Source organism: Erigeron canadensis, chromosome 5, assembly GCF_010389155.1.
Source record: "Erigeron canadensis isolate Cc75 chromosome 5, C_canadensis_v1, whole genome shotgun sequence".
In the NCBI taxonomy this organism is placed as follows: domain Eukaryota; kingdom Viridiplantae; phylum Streptophyta; class Magnoliopsida; order Asterales; family Asteraceae; genus Erigeron; species Erigeron canadensis.
Window position 1 is genome coordinate 391,573 of NC_057765.1, and position 17,485 is coordinate 409,057.

At 36.0% G+C, this 17,485-nt stretch overlaps 3 protein-coding genes across 4 annotated transcripts; 2 read left to right on the forward strand and 1 right to left on the reverse strand.

Moving 5' to 3' along the window:
* Nucleotides 1-1,739: 1,739 nt before the first annotated feature.
* Nucleotides 1,740-3,507, forward strand: LOC122600386 (berberine bridge enzyme-like 15). The gene has a single exon (XM_043773096.1). It carries the CDS (start codon nucleotides 1,749-1,751, stop codon nucleotides 3,348-3,350), a length of 1,602 nt encoding a protein of 533 aa, XP_043629031.1. The 5' UTR covers nucleotides 1,740-1,748; the 3' UTR covers nucleotides 3,351-3,507.
* A 1,662-nt stretch (nucleotides 3,508-5,169) lies between these two features.
* On the reverse strand, nucleotides 5,170-15,893 carry LOC122599437 (kelch repeat-containing protein At3g27220-like). 2 transcript variants are annotated; one of them, XM_043771947.1, is made up of 8 exons: nucleotides 15,704-15,893; nucleotides 15,095-15,273; nucleotides 14,821-15,024; nucleotides 14,519-14,748; nucleotides 14,195-14,365; nucleotides 13,570-13,675; nucleotides 13,279-13,485; nucleotides 5,170-5,538 (listed from the first exon to the last, which is right to left on the reverse strand). In XM_043771947.1, exons 2-8 carry the CDS (start codon nucleotides 15,251-15,253, stop codon nucleotides 5,371-5,373), a joined length of 1,245 nt encoding a protein of 414 aa, XP_043627882.1. In that variant the 5' UTR covers nucleotides 15,254-15,273; nucleotides 15,704-15,893; the 3' UTR covers nucleotides 5,170-5,370. The 2 variants fall into 2 exon arrangements, with proteins under 2 accessions (XP_043627882.1, XP_043627881.1); XM_043771946.1 differs by lacking the exon at nucleotides 5,170-5,538 and adding an exon at nucleotides 9,744-11,022 and having other exon boundaries at nucleotides 14,821-15,026; nucleotides 15,094-15,273; nucleotides 15,704-15,889.
* Nucleotides 7,447-9,060, forward strand: LOC122599435 (berberine bridge enzyme-like 15). Its single transcript, XM_043771945.1, has one exon. The coding sequence runs from the start codon at nucleotides 7,452-7,454 to the stop codon at nucleotides 9,048-9,050; it is 1,599 nt and encodes a 532-aa protein (XP_043627880.1). The 5' UTR covers nucleotides 7,447-7,451; the 3' UTR covers nucleotides 9,051-9,060.
* Nucleotides 15,894-17,485: the final 1,592 nt, after the last annotated feature.

The following is a 17,485-nucleotide window of genomic DNA, read 5'->3' on the forward strand; positions in this document are numbered from 1 at the left end:
CGCTGTTTTTAACCGATGTACCCTGGGAAAAGATGGCGAATCTGTTTAAGGGAATTGTGTCAAACACAAGCCCGGTTCATCTTTATTGTTATTACGTTTTCTGTTGTTTTGCAGGAACCTTTCAAGTTGTTTCTTTTATTTAGTTCTTTCATTTTGTTCTTGGTTTTATTGTTTCATATTTATCGTTCGTATTGTAATATATCTAAGGAGTTACACTGATTTTCCAACAATTATAGATTAGAGTATTATAATGTCCAATTATGAAAAAATAAAAACAAGTTTTGCTATTCATTGTAATATTATCTTTTATACCTTGCACGTGTACTGTACGATCATTTTCATCACAAAATGTTTGATCTAAAATTAACGTTACCATGTCACCATTATGCACGAGTGCTATATGCGTTATGATATGCAATACTCATTATAACAAAAAGAAATATATATATATATATATATATAGAGAGAGAGAGAGAGAGCGGAGGCGGTACCGGAAAAAAATTTCAGAGAGGGCAAAATTAAAAAATTCATGAAATATAAATTTAGAAGAGGGCAAAATGTTAAAAACCTATAGTAAAATTTTTAAAATCTATGAAAAATTAAAAAATACATAACAAAATCTAAATTTGGAAGGGGGCATTAGCCCCCCTTGCCCCCTACTAGACACATCTCTAAGAGAGAGTAACACTCCGATAAGAACACCTTTAAAATAAGAACGGTGAGAACACTTAAATACATCATTTTGATGCATTAAAAGTCCATAAAACTAACATAGTGCATAATTAACTATCATTATTTAAGTGTTTAACAACATATGGATCCGAAAAATCACGTTGTTTTGTTGGATGTATCATTTTGATGAATATGCATCCAAGATGGATGCACAAAACAAAAAACATGATTTTCTCAATTTTAACGGATCCATGTGTTGTTAAACACTTAAATAATGATAATTAGTTCTACACTATGTTAGTTTTATGTACTTTTAATGCATCAAAATGAAGTTTTTAAGTGTTCTTACCGTGTTTTTATTTTAAGACAGTTCTTATTTGATTTGACCCCTATATATATTTATATATGTATTAAAAACAAAAACATGTATAGTTTTTATGACTTTTATCTTTACTTTCAAATGATTATTTTTGAAAAACATTATGGCTGAAATGTGTGATGGTAAGTAAACCATTATGTTGATGCATGTGTGGGGGAGTCTACTGTTTATCGTTCATAAAATAACATTACGTTAACGACTTTTAATCTGTAGACGGCAATACTTAAACGAAAAGGAAGGTGTTGATTGCACATATCCTTATGCAAACCAACATTAATTGTTAAACTATAGTTCATTAGGTAAGATACATGTTCAAACAGATATAAAGTCATACATTATGCTTGCCCTTTGGACTTTGTTTAACGATACATAAGTTGTCGCAACACTAAAATTTAAACACCAAAGATAGGCCATATGTTATCATCATTATCATATTAATTAATCATCAATAATCAATAATATATATATATATTTGTTTATATAACAATCTATGGCTGGCCTCAGGTCATTTAAAATAATATGTAGTCTAACTAATCCTACAATTCTTAATTACCAAAGACAAAATTGCATCATGCACTGCACTATTGCACATGGCATGTGCCAATATGCTAGTCGACATAATATTCATAATTTCTATTATATATTTAAGTCCTCTCCCTTCCAAAATTTTGACAAATTACGAACTTGTTCCACAAAAATGACTTCTTTTCTTTCTTCAAGACTTTTTGAGCTACTTGTAGTCATATTGTCACTTGCTCAATTTTCATTATCAACTAACCAAATTCAATATAACTTCCATCAATGTCTTTCTACAATCCAAACTCCCAACACTTTCTTCACTCCAAACAGTCCCAATTACACAACACTCCTCACTAACACTGCCGAAAATCTTCGTTGCATAACCCCTTCTAATCCCAAGCCCCAAGTTATTTTCACACCGTTGAACGAACACCACGTTCAAACCGCGGTTATTTGTGCCAAAAAGTTTGGTATCCAGCTCCGCTTTAGAAGTGGAGGCCATGATTATGAAGGGATCTCTTACACTTCCGCTATGGACCCTCAATATGTTGTTATCGACTTCTCTAAAATGCGTGCCATTTACGTGGATCTTGATGACACTTCTGTATGGGTTGAGGCTGGTGCAACCCTTGGTGAGCTTTATTACCGGGTTGCTGAGAAAAGCAGGACACATGGGATTGCAGCCGGGCTCTGCACCAGCCTAGGCGTCGGTGGGCATATCACGGGCGGGGCATATGGGTCCATGATGAGAAAATACGGGCTAGGAGTGGATAACGCTCTAGATGCTAAAATAATTAATGCCAAAGGAGAAATCCTGGATAGAAAGTCCATGGGAGAGGACGTGTTCTGGGCGATCCGTGGTGGTGGTGGGGGTAATTTCGGTGTCATTGTTTCATGGAAACTGAAACTCGTACCTGTCCCTGCTACCGTTACGGTTTTCAATGTTGAAAGAACATTGGAGCAAGGTGCCACCAAAATTCTTTACAAATGGCAACAAGTGGCTCCGCACTTTAAAAATGATGATCTTTGGACCAGAGTATTCATCAATCCCTCTAATATACAAAACACAACTAAAAGAACCATAAGCACAACTTACAATACCCTCTATCTTGGAAGAGCCAAGCAGCTCCTTAAATTCATGAACAAGAACATTCCCGAGCTGGGTTTGCAAAAAAGCGATTGCCACGAAATGAGTTGGCTAGAATCCGTCATGTTCATCGCAGGTTTCCCCAATGCCGTCCCAACCACATTCCTCCTGACCGGGAAACCAGCTTTCTTGAACTACTTCAAAGCAAAGTCAGATTTTGTCAAGGTTCCCATTCCAGAAAAAGGAATGGAAGGGATTTGGAAAAGAATGTTAAAAGAAGAAAACCCGTTAATGATATGGAATCTATACGGGGGGATGATGGAGAGAATTTCGGAATCAGCAACTCCATTTCCTCACAGGAAGGGGGTTCTTTTCAAGATTCAGTATGTCAACAGTTGGAGAGTGGATGATAAACGTGCAATGAAAAAGCATTATAAATGGATCAGGGAGCTTTACAAGTATATGGGTCAGTATGTTTCAAATAACCCAAGAGAAGCTTATGTGAACTATAGAGATCTGGACCTTGGAATGAATGCCAAAAATGGAGGAAACACAAGCTTCGAGAAGGCAATTATGTGGGGAAGAAAATACTACAAAGATGACAATTTCAAGAGGTTGGTGAAGATCAAGACTGAGTTTGATCCTGATAATTTTTTCAGACATGAACAGAGTATTCCAATTCTTCCACACTAATTAAAATGCACATTTCCTTTGCTTTTCCCTGTCTGTAACGTGTGACTATAGTTTTTCGTAAGCATAAAATAATTAAGTACTTGAAAAAGCTAATCTTATGAGAAGCTTAATTATTTTCTTTGTATCAAGTAATATACATCCATAAAGATTTAATGTATCATTTTAGACCTTCAATTATTGTCCTACTTTTCTCATATAACTTTATAGTCTTATGAGGACTGCACTCGATCTGCAGGGCTCAATCTACTACAGTCAGTAGTTACCAGCCACTACGTACAAAATGTTTTTCTAGAGTATCACTACATCATCATCGTAGTCATTTCACCATCATACATATTAAGAAAATTAAACTGAACTTCCAGTTATCGGATGGAAGGTACGTAAGAAAACAAATATAATGAACATGTCCTAACAATATATTTCGTTGCAAATAACATTTGCGACAAAAAGTTTTTAAGAAAAAAAAAACAAAAAAACGTTTTTGGGAAAAATTTGGCGACGAAATTTCGTTGCAAATTTTCGCCGCAAATTTTTTTTGTTTTTTTTATAAAAAAAGTGGGACCCACCAAATTTTCGTCGTAAATTTTGTCGCAAATTCTTTTTTTTAACCACTTTTCCCCAACGAATATTTTCGTCGCAAAATTTGCAACGAAAATGATGTTTTTTACAACGAAAAAATTCGTTGCAAAAGGTGATTTTTCTTGTAGTGCCTTCAGGCGGTTTAGCTGAGAGTTTCTCCTCCTACTAGGTATTGAGGGTGAGGGGCTCTCTAGCGCGGACCCAGTTAAGACAATGTATGCTAGATTCTCTGTTGCGAGCAAATGATTCATACCTTAATAAAAAAAAAAATGACACCTTTACCGTGGGTCATCTATTTTATAAAATATATTTTCACAAAAATGCTAAAAACCAACTTGAAAGGATCTTGATCAGGATATGTTACTAGCCAAAATTAGTTCATTTCAAAACACACATCATTGAGCTAGGTTTACTCTGCCGTTATGTTTTTGCCTACTGTTTAAATTAGGATTTAGTATGATTACAAAAATGATACTCGTACAAGTTAACACACGAATTCAAATGTACGTGACGGACTAGCTATATAAGTAGAGCAGATACGCAACATACTATGGATCAGCTCTCTTTTGCCATCAAAGCATATAATTACATGCAGCATTGTGTTTCATAAACTAAATATACCTTGAATCTCATGCATCAATCATTCCAAAAGGTTAGTTTTGAGCATCATCAGCAAAATGGCCACCTCATTTATATAAGTTACTTCATCAGAAATCCATGATAATATAGTAAAGCAATTAATCGGGCACATCTGAACTAAAACAATTAATGTATTAAAACATATATAGCCAAAGAAAGATATATCGCCAGGCAGGAACACGACATACATATATCTTCGAAATTGCAGTCCCGACAAGACGATACTTGACATAAAAAATAACTTGAAAAAACGTATAACATAATTAACAAAGTGATTGCATCAGGGAACTTATCTCTCCCTATTCATAATATACAAGGAATGTACAGCTTTCTCTTCTTATCCTTTTTCAACCATTCTGTTAATTATGGAAAGATGTCGGTTGTACAACAAAGGGGTTAATTAATCTTTTTTTACACAAGTCATTGTAAACATAATTCCATTAATTATAGTAAATTAGGGGATATCATTATCAAAGAGTTCACATATTAAAATTATCAATGTAGTACCTGAATTTTTTTTTCTATGCTAGTTCCATAAATTTTCATAGATAGATTTTTTAGTATGTATATATGAAATTATAATAAATTATCTATATAAAACATTGTCACAAAGTAATGTACACTTACTGCTCTTTTCCACATGGACTGGACAAGGAAGGATAAAGGTTAAAATCAAGCATCGACAACTTTTAGCACTAAACACGAGAATGGCTAACTGATGTACATGTTACAGCAGTATTTGAACTGATCACCTGAAGAATCAAGTTGAAATTGTGTGTATATATAAAGAAAGAAGCGACACTCATAAGCGGAGTTTTGTTCTCCACATCTCTCCAATAACTTTCTTATTAGGTGTAGGATCATCCGGTCCTCTATCTCGTTTCCCTGAGGTGAAGTACAACCATCCATCCCAGAACCCGACCAATGTGGTTTTCACACAATAAGGAAGCTCCCCAATGACCGACCATTTCTGCAAAATAAATATATTACATCAGCGGCATCGGCATGGTCATGTTCTCAATTCCATGTTCAGAAACCATTATATTTCTGTCTCTACACAATCTGTACCTCAACGTAAGCACGAAACAAATATTTAAGGAGTAACATAATACAAATCATGGAAATGGTTCATACACATTTAAAAGATTTCAAAAACATTTTGCACAGCACTTTTTTGTCTTTTTCTTTTCGGAACGGCTTTTGCACATTACTATACCACCCTTAACCCAGCCATATAGATATCACCTTTTTCTTGCTAATAAAAAAATCAAGTCCGAGAAGGGAAGATACAGAGATGGTGACAGAAAACGGAATAACAACTAATTCTACCAGATGAAGAAAGACATGGAAACAGCCTATCCAGCAAGAATTCATCAAGCGAAGTTCTGTTCTATCCGCTTTTTTTTTTCCATATATTGTCAACCTAACAGTTCAATCAGCCAGAGCCAGCTTACCGTATTTAGTACGACCCCCAAGTCACTATTCCAATACCTTAACTAAACTAACCAGACGGCAGACTCGATATAATTATAGCAAGAGTTCAATTAAATCCAATAAATCATTTGATCTCAAAAAGAGAGAGTTGCAATGCAACTGCCACAGGTAACCCGGGTTGGAGGAAGTAGCATATGTTGAACTAGCCTTCATTAGTTTGTATGATATCTTTTCTGACAAGTTTTGATTAGGGGTTAAATTGATGATGACTACACAGGTACTCTCGTCGTAGTCTCTAAAACATAATGTGACGATTATGCCACTAAAGTCATTCACACGGATCTAAGCCTGTTAGATGAAGAAGATATCATGGATTAGTCATACTGACTTGACATAATACTTGATTGTACACCAGGCATCAGCCTGAACAGGACAAGATAGAAATTTTGTGTGTAAACTCGTGCGTTTTGATACTTAATTACTATATAACATACTTCACAAGCTTCAAAACTCAGTTTGGACAAGAAAGGAGCGAAAACAGAATCAAATCAGTAGAATTAACCGCTGGGCCAAAAGCTGCCTATGATCTCCCTACATTTTGGAGATCTGATCATCTGTTTCAACTTTCAACCTAAGGCATAGGGTCTTTTGAATCTTAAAAGCATATTACGGGCGAACTTGGCAACTTTGGTAGACAAGAAAAAGAGGAAAAGATCAAGCTTCAAGTATTTCAATCAAATATTAGGTTCAGGGTTACGCTTTCAGTTTCCATCGATAGAAATATGATTTCCCAATACTTCATGTAAAGTTTTGATTATTTATACCCCAACCGTGTGGGGGTAATCCTTCATTATCATGTCACCACATTACACAAGTGCTAGATGTTTTAGGATATGTAAGTAATAATAATATTCAAAATAGTTTAATAAGAACATATAGAGAACATTATGGCTTGCATGTGTGGGGGAGTTTCATGTACTGTTTATGGTTCATAAAATAACATTGCGTTCTGTAGACGGTAATATTTAAATAAAAAGGAAGGTGTTAATTGCACATATCCTTATGCAAACCAACGTTAAAACTATACTTCATTAGGTAATATACATGTTCAAATAGATATCAAGTCATACATGCTTGCCCTTTGGACGTTGTTTAACGATACATAAGTTGTCGCAACACTAAAATTTAAACACTAAAACTAGGCCATATGTTATCATCAATATCATTATCCATTGTTAATCAATAATCACAATCAGTCAATATCAATAATATATATATATATATTTGTCTATATTACAATCTATGGCTGGCCGGTCATTTGAAATAATATGTAGACTAACTAATCCTACAATTTTTAATTACCGAAGACAATATTGCATCATGCACTATTATATATGTAAGCCCTTTCCCTTCCCAAGTTTTAACAAATTACCAACTTCTTGCATCAAAATGGCTTCTTTTCTCTCTTCAAGACTTTTTGAGCTACTTGTAGTCATACTCTCACTTGCTCAGTTTTCATTATCAAACCAAATTCAATATAACTTCAATCAATGTCTTTCTTCAATTCGAACTCCCTACACTTTCTTCATTCCAAGCAGTCCCAATTACACAACACTCCTCACTAACACTGCCGAAAATCTTCGTTGCATAACCCCTTCTAGTCCCAAGCCCCAAGTTATTTTCACACCGTTGAACGAACACCACGTTCAAACTGCGGTTCTTTGTGCCAAAAAGTTTGGTATTCATCTCCGCTTTAGAAGCGGAGGCCATGATTATGAAGGGATCTCTTACACTTCCGTTATGGACCCTCGATATGTTGTTATTGACTTCTCTAAAATGCGTGCTATTTACGTGGATCTTGATGACACTTCTGTATGGGTTGAGGCTGGTGCAACCCTTGGTGAGCTTTATTACCGGGTTGCTGAGAAAAGCAGGACACATGGGATTGCGGCCGGGCTCTGCACCAGCCTAGGCGTCGGTGGGCATATCACGGGTGGGGCATATGGGTCCATGATGAGAAAATACGGGCTAGGAGTGGATAACGCGCTAGATGCTAAAATAATTAATGCCAAAGGAGAAATTCTTGATAGAAAGTCCATGGGAGAAGACGTGTTTTGGGCGATCCGTGGTGGTGGTGGGGGCAATTTCGGTGTCATTGTTTCATGGAAACTAAAACTCTTACCTGTTCCTGCTATCGTCACAGTTTTCAATGTTGAAAGAACATTGGAGCAAGGTGCCACCAAAATTCTTTACAAATGGCAACAAGTGGCTCCACACTTTGAAAATGATGATCTTTGGACCAGAGTATTCATCAATCCCTCTAATATAGAAAACACAACTAAAAGAACCATAAGCACAACTTACAATACCCTGTATCTTGGAAGAGCTAAGCAGCTTCTTAAATTCATGAATAAGAACATTCCTGAGCTGGGTTTGCAAAAAAGCGATTGCCACGAAATGAGTTGGCTAGAATCCGTCATGTACATCGCAGGTTTCCCTAAAACTGTCCCGACAACGTTCCTCCTGACCGGGAAACCAGCTTACTTGAACTACTTCAAAGCAAAGTCAGATTTTGTCAAAATTCCAATTCCTGAAAAAGGAATGGAAGGGATTTGGGAAAGAATGCTAAAAGAAGAAAACCCGGTAATGATATGGAATCTATACGGAGGAATGATGGGGAGAATATCGGAATTAGCAACGCCATTTCCTCATAGGAATGGGGTTCTTTTCAAGATTCAGTATGGCAACATTTGGAGAGTGAACGATAAACTTGCAATGAAAAAACATTATAAATGGATCAGGGAGCTTTACAAGTATATGGGTCAATATGTTTCAAATAATCCAAGAGAAGCTTATGTGAATTATAGAGATCTGGACCTTGGAATGAATGCCAAAAATGGAGGAAACACAAGCTTCGAGAAGGCAATTATGTGGGGAAGAAAATACTACAAAGATGATAATTTCAAGAGGTTGGTGAAGATCAAGACTGAGTTTGATCCTGATAATTTTTTCAGACATGAACAAAGTATTCCAATTCTTCCACACTAATTAAAATGGATACTTTCTTTGCTTTTCCCTGTATGCGAGTAACATGTGATCATAGTGGCTACACGAAAAGGATGGGGGAATATGTTGGATCAAGATCCTCTCAGCTTGGTTTTCAACATGATGTATTATGTTAAACGTTTTGTGTGAGAGAGAAATAAATGACGCCTTTACCGTGGGTCATCTATTTTATAAATTATATCTTCACAAAACACCTAACATAATAGGTCTATGTTAAAAACCAACTTGAAAGGATCTTGATCCGGATATGCCACAGCTCAAAATTAGTTTCAAATTAAAATGCTATTTTCAAGTTCATTTCAAAACACAAAACAATGAGCTAGGTTTTACCCTGCCGCTACGTTTTTGCCTATTTATTAAATTAGGATATAGTATGATTACAAAGGTGATAAAGGTTAACACATGAATTCGAATGTGACGTTCTTATGTCACGGACCAGCGATATAGACGGAGCAGATACGCAACATATCATGGATCAGCTCTCTTTTGCCATCAAAGCATATAATTACATGCAGCATTGTGTTTCATAAACTAAATATAACTTGAATCTCATCAATCATTCCAAAAGACAAAAGGTTAGTTTTGAGCATCATCAGCAGAATGGCCACCTCATTATATAAGCTACTTCATCGGAATTGCATGATAATATTGTAAAGCAATTAATCGGGCAACATCTGAACTAAAACGGTTAATGTATTAAAATATATATAGCCAAAGATAAATATATATCGCCAGGCAGGCGTACGACATACATACATCTTCCAAATTGCAGTCCGGACAAGAGGATACTTGACATAAAAAATAACTTGAAAAAAAGTATAATATCATTGAACAAGAGAAATTATCACAAATCATCCTTGTGGTTTGCTCGATTCGCATTTTGATCCCTGTGCTTTTTTTTTTATCATTAGGTGTCCCTGTACTTTTCCTTTTCATTGCTAGTCGTCCCTACCACTAACCACCGTTAGTTTTCATCCGTTAAACCCCTCATGTGCCCTCATGTGCAATGCACATGATGGCCTTTTCGTCCAGTTTATAACCACAGGGACTATTTGTGATAAAACATCTTTAAGGGACTATTTGTAATAAAAGACAAAAACTTCTCATCTTCCTCCCTCTCTCACTCCCACCACCATCCAAACTTCTGGTCACCATCACAGCCTCCTTCCGCCGCTCTTTTTTACCATAAAAAACTCCGGCCATCATCCCGAACAACATAGGGTTTCATCTTTAACCCTAAGCCTTAATTACTTAATCACAACCACAGAACCGTCACTGCTGCTGATGCTCCGCCACTCTACCGTCGTCGTTGTTGCTGTTTCGTTTTCCGGCGGTGGCAGGTGGTTGTTCTCGGTTTCCGGGGAACTTTTCCGGCGGTGGCGGGTGGTGGTTCTCGTTTTCCGGCGAACTTTTCCGGCGATAACAGGTGGTGGTCGGGCGAAGAATGGTGGTCGGAGTTGTGTGGGAAAAGGAATACAAAGATTTTTTTTAATCCAATGTTTTTATTACAAATAGTTCCTGTGGTTATGAACTTGATGATTATACCCTAATGTGCATTGCACATGAGGGGTTTAACGGAGCAAAACTAACGGTTGTTAGTGTTAGGACGGTTGACAATGAAAATGAATAGTACAGGGACACCTAATAATAAAAAAAATCAAATGGATGAAAATGCGAATCAATTTGCACTTTTTAGTATCTCAAATTGATGTACATGTTACAGCTATATTTGAACTCACCTGAATAATCAAGTTGAAATTGTGGGTATATATAGAGAAAGAAGTGACACTCATAAGCTGAGTTTTGTTCTCCACATCTCTCCAATGACTTTCTTAGGTGTAGGATCATCCGGTCCTCTATCTCGTTGTCCTGAGGTGAAGTACAACCATCCATCCCAGAACCCAACCAATGTGGTTTTCACACGATAAGGAAGCTTCCCAATGACCAACCATTTCTGCAAAATAAAAATTTTACATCAGCGGCATGATCAAGTTCTCAACCCCAAGTACAGAAACCATTATATTACTGTCACTATACAATCTGCACCTCAATGTAAGACCGTAAAAAATATTTTAGGAATAACATAAAAACAAATCAAGGAAATGGTTCATACACATTTAGGAGATTTCAAAAACATTTTGCTCATTACTATAGCCACCCTTAACCCAGCCATATACATATCACCTTTTGCTTGCTAATAAAAAAATCAAGCCCGAGAAGGGAAGATACAGAGATAATGACAAAAAAAGGAATAACAACTAATTCTGTCAGATGATGAAAGAGATGGAAACAGTCTATCCAGCAAGAATTCATCAAGCGAAGTTATGTCCTACCCAACTTTTTTTCCTCATATTGACAACCTAACAGTTCAATCAGCCTGAGCCAGCTTACTGTATTTAGTACGACCCGCAAGTCACTATTCAAATACCTTAACTAAACAACCAGACTCGGCATAATCATAGCAAGAGTTCAATCAAATCCAAGAACTCATTTGATCTCAAAAAGAGAGTTGCAACGGCCGCGGGTGACCCGGGTTGGAGGAAGTAGCATATGTTGAACTAGCCTTCATTAGTTGGTATGATATCTTTTCTGACAAGTTTTGATTGGGCGTTAAATTGATGATGAGTATACAAATACTCTCGCGTAGTCTCTAAAACATAATGATCATGTCAGCTATTCATTCCCATGGCTCTATATTCTTATGAATTACAAAACTGAAGCTTCAATAAGATTATATATTTTCTTTCATTTTTCTTATCTCCACATTGGAGTTGAAAATGTGACGATTATGCCACCAAAGCCAGTCACGCGGCTTTAAGCTTTTTAGATGAATAAACTATCATGGATTAGTCATAATGATTTGACATGATACTTGATCAGTTGATTGTACACAAGGCTGATGCCTGAACAGGACAAGATAGCGAAATCGTGTGTAGGTTCGTGTATTTTGATACTTAATTGCTATATATACTTTATAAGCTACAAAACTCAGCTTGGACAAGAAAAGAGCAAAAACAGAACCAAATCAGAAGAATCGACAGCTGGGCCAAAAACTGCCTATGTTCTCCTTACATTTTGGACATCTGATCTTCTATTTCAACCTAAGGGATAGGGTTTTCAAATCTTAAGAGCATATTACGGGCGACTTGGCGATTTTGATAGACAAGAAAAAGAGGAGAAGATCAAGCTTCAAGTATTTCAATCATATATAAGGTTCAGGGTTACGCTTTCAGTTTCCATCGATAGAAATATGATTTCCCAACACTTCATGTAAAGTTTTGATTATTTATACCCCAACTGTGTGGGATTAATCCTTCATTGTTTTACTTGAAGAAGAGAAACTCTGGCATTTAGGATTTCTATTTATGCTCTTGATCATTAATACATTTATAATCATAGTGTTATATATTTTTAGCTTTCCATAGAATCATATTTCTCTTGCCATGACTGGTTCATTCCTATCATGCTGGCCAACTTTGATTTTGCATTGTTCATTTATAGATGTTCAGTACTCTCTGTTTTTTTTTTAATATGAGACTAGCCAGGTAATTGGGTTACGAGTTATTGCAAATTGAATCTAAAGGTGTGTACAATTGCATTATACCGGTATTGGATATCCTTAATGTGAGGTGGTTGCTATGTAGGTTTAGATATTGGGACCAAAGAGTCTATTTTACAAAAGCTTAAGTCATCAAGGTACATGTATTTACGATCATCAGCATTGAACCCCACTAGAGGGATTCTAATTTGAATGAATACCTCCATCATCGCCATTTTATCCTACTGCTATCTACATTAGTTTAATTGGCTTAAATCTACTTTAACACAAATCGAAACCTCTTTAATAGGCTAAAATTGGAAGTTTATACGCTCCATTCTTAGAGATATCTGACACTTGCCAAAAACCAACGATTACATGATAGCTACACTTGCCTACTCATTTACTGATCCATAACTTAACGTTAAAATATTCTACTTTGTTAACATGCTGGATATCTATCAACATAACTATCTTCTTTTTGGAAAACAAAAAATAGTATAACGAGCTGAAAGATTTGAAGTTCCTGATGTTGTCACATAGTGATGAAGACACTCTAGGCGTATTTCTAGCAAGTACTGAGGGTGGTCCAAATTTAGAGTGTAAGCATGCAAATGTAACTTCAGCCATCCAGAGATCCCAAAGGAAAATAAATAGTAAATTACATCTTACCAAAGTATCCAATTGAAACTGGAAGACTTCTCCAACCAGGATCATCTTCTTGGTTTCAGGGTGCTTCTCCGTAGTGCCGCCGGCAATAATAATAGAATTGTTGACAACTGCCCAAGCAAACTCTATGTGTGAGTCAGGCTTTGGCATGGAAGGTAAAACCTTCCACTTCATCTCATCATCTAACATGTAAACATCACTATATACTACCTGTCCCAATTGCAAAGCTTTTATCAGAAAAGGTTGACTAGTAGTAGAGAGCAAAGAGGATACTAAATACGGAAACCAAATTACCTCGTTTCTCCGAGAACACTTGAATATAGGCGAATTTGGTTTGGCCATAAAATCACCTTCTTGACCACCAATCATATATAACCGGTCATCCACCACGATACAAGCCCTAAAACAAAGTATAGAGATGCAAAAACATATCAATTTATGCATTAGAAGATATCAGGATACAAGGTTTTACTAAATATGTTGCAAAAATATCCACAAAAGACAAAACGCAGCAAGTTACCAATAACAATATAATCACACAATGATGGAGAAATGATTTAACAGATAATCTAGTTACTCGAATTTTATAGCATGGGTTTGACAATAGGTTTGTTCTATAGGTTATTTCAGTTAGTTACAGTATTATTTCATGCACTATCCGCAAATTAAGGTTAAGACACAAGTGTAAAATACACAAGTTAATTCCCGGATCTGATTTCATATTTTAAAGTAATGAAACGACCCTTCTTGAGGAGCATCCACAGAATTTTACATGATACATTCGAAAGACTATATCTTTACAAAGATCTGATAGCACTGATGTGATCCCTAATGCTAACAATGGCAGGTGCCTTGTATGTTGGGCTACCCACTTCCCTACAAGTAACTAAAAATGCATATAGAAACTGCAATTAGATACCTGTGGGGGCCACCACGAGGTATGGGCATTTCAGTTCTCCATTCCTTCTCTAGAACTTTCCCATCCTTGACAGCAATGCTCCAATGATCTACTCCTACTGTATATCGATCTTCTTTGCTGCCCCCCATCACATGAAGCCTACCTCTCCAAAGTTGAGTTGCCGGTGCATACCTGACATTAAAAAAAGGGAATATGTTGAGCATGTTCTCCAATAATGTAAAACCTGAGTTGTTCGCATTTAAACACAAAAAAGGTGGTCTAAAAAGAATCCAACAATGACGTGAATTATTCTAGGGGAAATATCTTTCTGATCAAAGTAGATACCTAGGGACTGGTAAAGGGGGCATGTCCTGCCATTTCTTGGTCTTGGTGTCTAGCACAAATGTATGTGCGGTTGGGCCTCTACACTGTGGACCATATTGTCCAGTAACAATATAAATATATCTTCCATCTGTCACCATTCCTAAATGTGAATGCGCCATTTCTTTTGGCATATCAAATCTATCTCCCCATGTGTTGCTTGTAAAATTGTAAACATCAACATGAGAGTGAACCTGCCAAGCAAGCAACAGGTTGGGTTAGCGTTTGTTTGTGACAATGAAACAGTAAAAATTTGAATATCTCACAAGATCAATAGTTCCATATCCAGCAAAAACGAAGAGCTGATCATTGATCTGAATTGCAGCACCATCAAGACGAGGAACGGGTGAGTCGGCCATCTTGTCCCAATGTAGTTGTGGCCCAGGCAAATCAGCAAAAGTTTTAGATAGTAATCTCCCCGCATGTATACCATCTTTTTTATTATCAACGCTTACCCCCTGCACCACCTCCTGTCGATTGTATACGAATGAATACCAACAACTAACTGTAAACTGAAATAGAGACAGAAAAAGAAAGAACCTTGGTATTGGGAGCAGGAGAAGAGTAGTAAGGGATGAGTTGTAGATCGGCAATAAGTGCTACTCCAACAACAAGCCCAATCACGCATATTAATACCAACTTGGTAACGCTCAACGCTTTCCTACTATTATTATAATTATTCTTTCCCCTCACTACCATCGCCCGACTCTGCTGGTGTACTGTTTTTCATTTTCAAAACACACAACAAATAAAAGCCTGTCAATCAATGTATTCTTTTATACCAGTTAACATTTTTAGGTCCTAAAATCCCAAATTATATATATATTTAACAATACATTTAGGATTCTTTGAAGTAGTGATTAAGGGTTTAGTGATGATTAGGAATTGGGAACACAATGGATAACTATATTATATAATTATTATCATTAAAAAAAAAGGAAATAAAATGGGGACACATACATACAATGAATCACTACTCGTACCTAGCTAGCTTAAGGTAAACTGCACATTGTCATTACATTGGCTAAGAATCTTACTTTATAATTCCTTTATTTTATCATATATAATATGCGTATGAAACAAGAAAGGAAAAAAAAAACCAACAAGATAAATAGATAGATCTAATAAGAGAAGAAAGAGTAGCAAAACCTGGTCTGAAGTACAAGAAATCAAATCTCAAGGAAGGAGTAAGAGCGGTTTTCAATCAATTTCTTCTTGTCTTGGTGTAGATATATGTATCTAGTAGTCTTTTCTAAATCAATCAGCAAAACCACCCACCCACACACCCTTTTCTTTCTTTCTTTCTTTCACTCTCTGTATTGGGAGGGATATATAGAGCATAAATATGACACCCCCCACCGACTATTCATACGGGTGGGTCATATATAGTATTTTCTAACTTTTTTTTTTATTATTAATCAATTTTTTTTAAAAAAATGCTATTTCTTTTAATCTAATAAATATAAACTAATAATACTCTTATATTATTAAAGCAACTATTTTTTTAGTACTTTTAAAATAAAAAAAAACTATTTTTCTAGCATATAAAATAACTATTATTATATTCTTTATATATAAGTGTCTAGCAATCCACACCATCACTTGATTCAAAAGTAAGTGTATCGGTTAAAATACTTAACAGCATAGATCAACCAGGTGGATTATGTAATGGCGTCAAACTTTAAGTAAGGAAACTTAGTGAGTAGGTTAACAAAACTTGGATACTTTTTGATAGCAATACTCGGAATTTATTATCAACAATGATTATCAACAAGTTATATGTTACCTCTTCGATAGTGAAAAACAAACACTCGTTGATAGTTTTTGTAGCATCCCAAACTTTTTATTTAACGGTTGACTCGGGTCGTTAAGTCAACATTACGTGTCCGTTAAGCCTATAAATGATTTAATGACTATATGTGTTTAATGTGTTATATGTGTCAAGCTTTAGTGCCTTAATGATTAATGTGCTAAAGTGCTTAAGATATGTTTTATATGCCTTTTGATGTGCTTAAAGTGTTTAATGTGTTGTAAGTATTCCCAATAGGTGTTTTGAGCTAAATATGAGCCATAAGGAAGCCTAAGGACTAGTTTTGACATAGGTGGAAACTAAAAAACGGGATTAGGGTCTTGGAGCAGGTCATTAGCTTCTAATTACTCATATTATCCTTTTCTCTTTGAGCCCTAACCATTCCCCATTGCCATAACCAATTCCTTGTTCGATTTCATCTTCGTTTGGTTGATTCGAGAGTGTTTTGATCAAGTTTTTGTATCCTCTTTGTAATCTCCAGGTATTCAAGGTATAATAACATTGATTTTATGTCATTTCAATCATATAATCAGATCCATAACTGGTCTAGGTTATTAGAAGATCAATTGATGTCAAAAACGTGTGTTTTGATCGATTCGGTAACCTAAAACGTTTAATTATGTGATGCAAATCAAGTAAGGATTAATCAATGATTTCATTGCATCATTATCGTCTTAAAATGGTGAATTTTGAGGTACAAAAGTCGTTCATAAGGTCTGGGGTCGTTTGGGGTGTGTTTGGTTAAGTTTTGGAGGTTAAACAATGAGTTTTGTGCAGAACCAGGACTAGCTGCGGCGCAACTGGAAACCAGTGACACATAGCTGCGACGCAACTTGGTAGTTGCGACGCAATAGCGACGGAATTTTCAAATGGCCATAACTTTTGAACCGTAACTCCGTTTTTGACAAATAAGATATCCATGGAATCGTGAGAGAGTCTACTTTCTAATGGAAATGTTTTTGAAAGATGATTGTAATGTCAAGTTTCCAGAAAGGTTAATTTAGTGAGTGTATCCTGAGTTTCGTCGAGTTATGTAAGCTTTAAAGTATTAATCGAATGTCCGATGCATCAAGCATTGTCATGAGTCATGTTTATAGGTATTTAGACGTGAGTCATGACCA

What these genes read in the sequence shown, in the direction of transcription:
- LOC122599437 (XM_043771947.1), bottom strand. Translation starts at nt 15,253, where the DNA reads ATGGTAGTGAGGGGAAAGAATAATTATAATAATAGTAGGAAAGCGTTG. An exon ending in CCCCCTTTACCAGTCCCTAG is followed by an intron (nt 14,366 to 14,518) that starts GTATCTACTTTG and finishes TTTTAATGTCAG; the next exon opens with GTATGCACCGGCAACTCAAC. An exon ending in AGTGTTCTCGGAGAAACGAG is followed by an intron (nt 13,486 to 13,569) that starts GTAATTTGGTTT and finishes CAATTGGGACAG; the next exon opens with GTAGTATATAGTGATGTTTA.
- LOC122599435 (XM_043771945.1), top strand. Translation starts at nt 7,452, where the DNA reads ATGGCTTCTTTTCTCTCTTCAAGACTTTTTGAGCTACTTGTAGTCATA.
- LOC122600386 (XM_043773096.1), top strand. Translation starts at nt 1,749, where the DNA reads ATGACTTCTTTTCTTTCTTCAAGACTTTTTGAGCTACTTGTAGTCATA.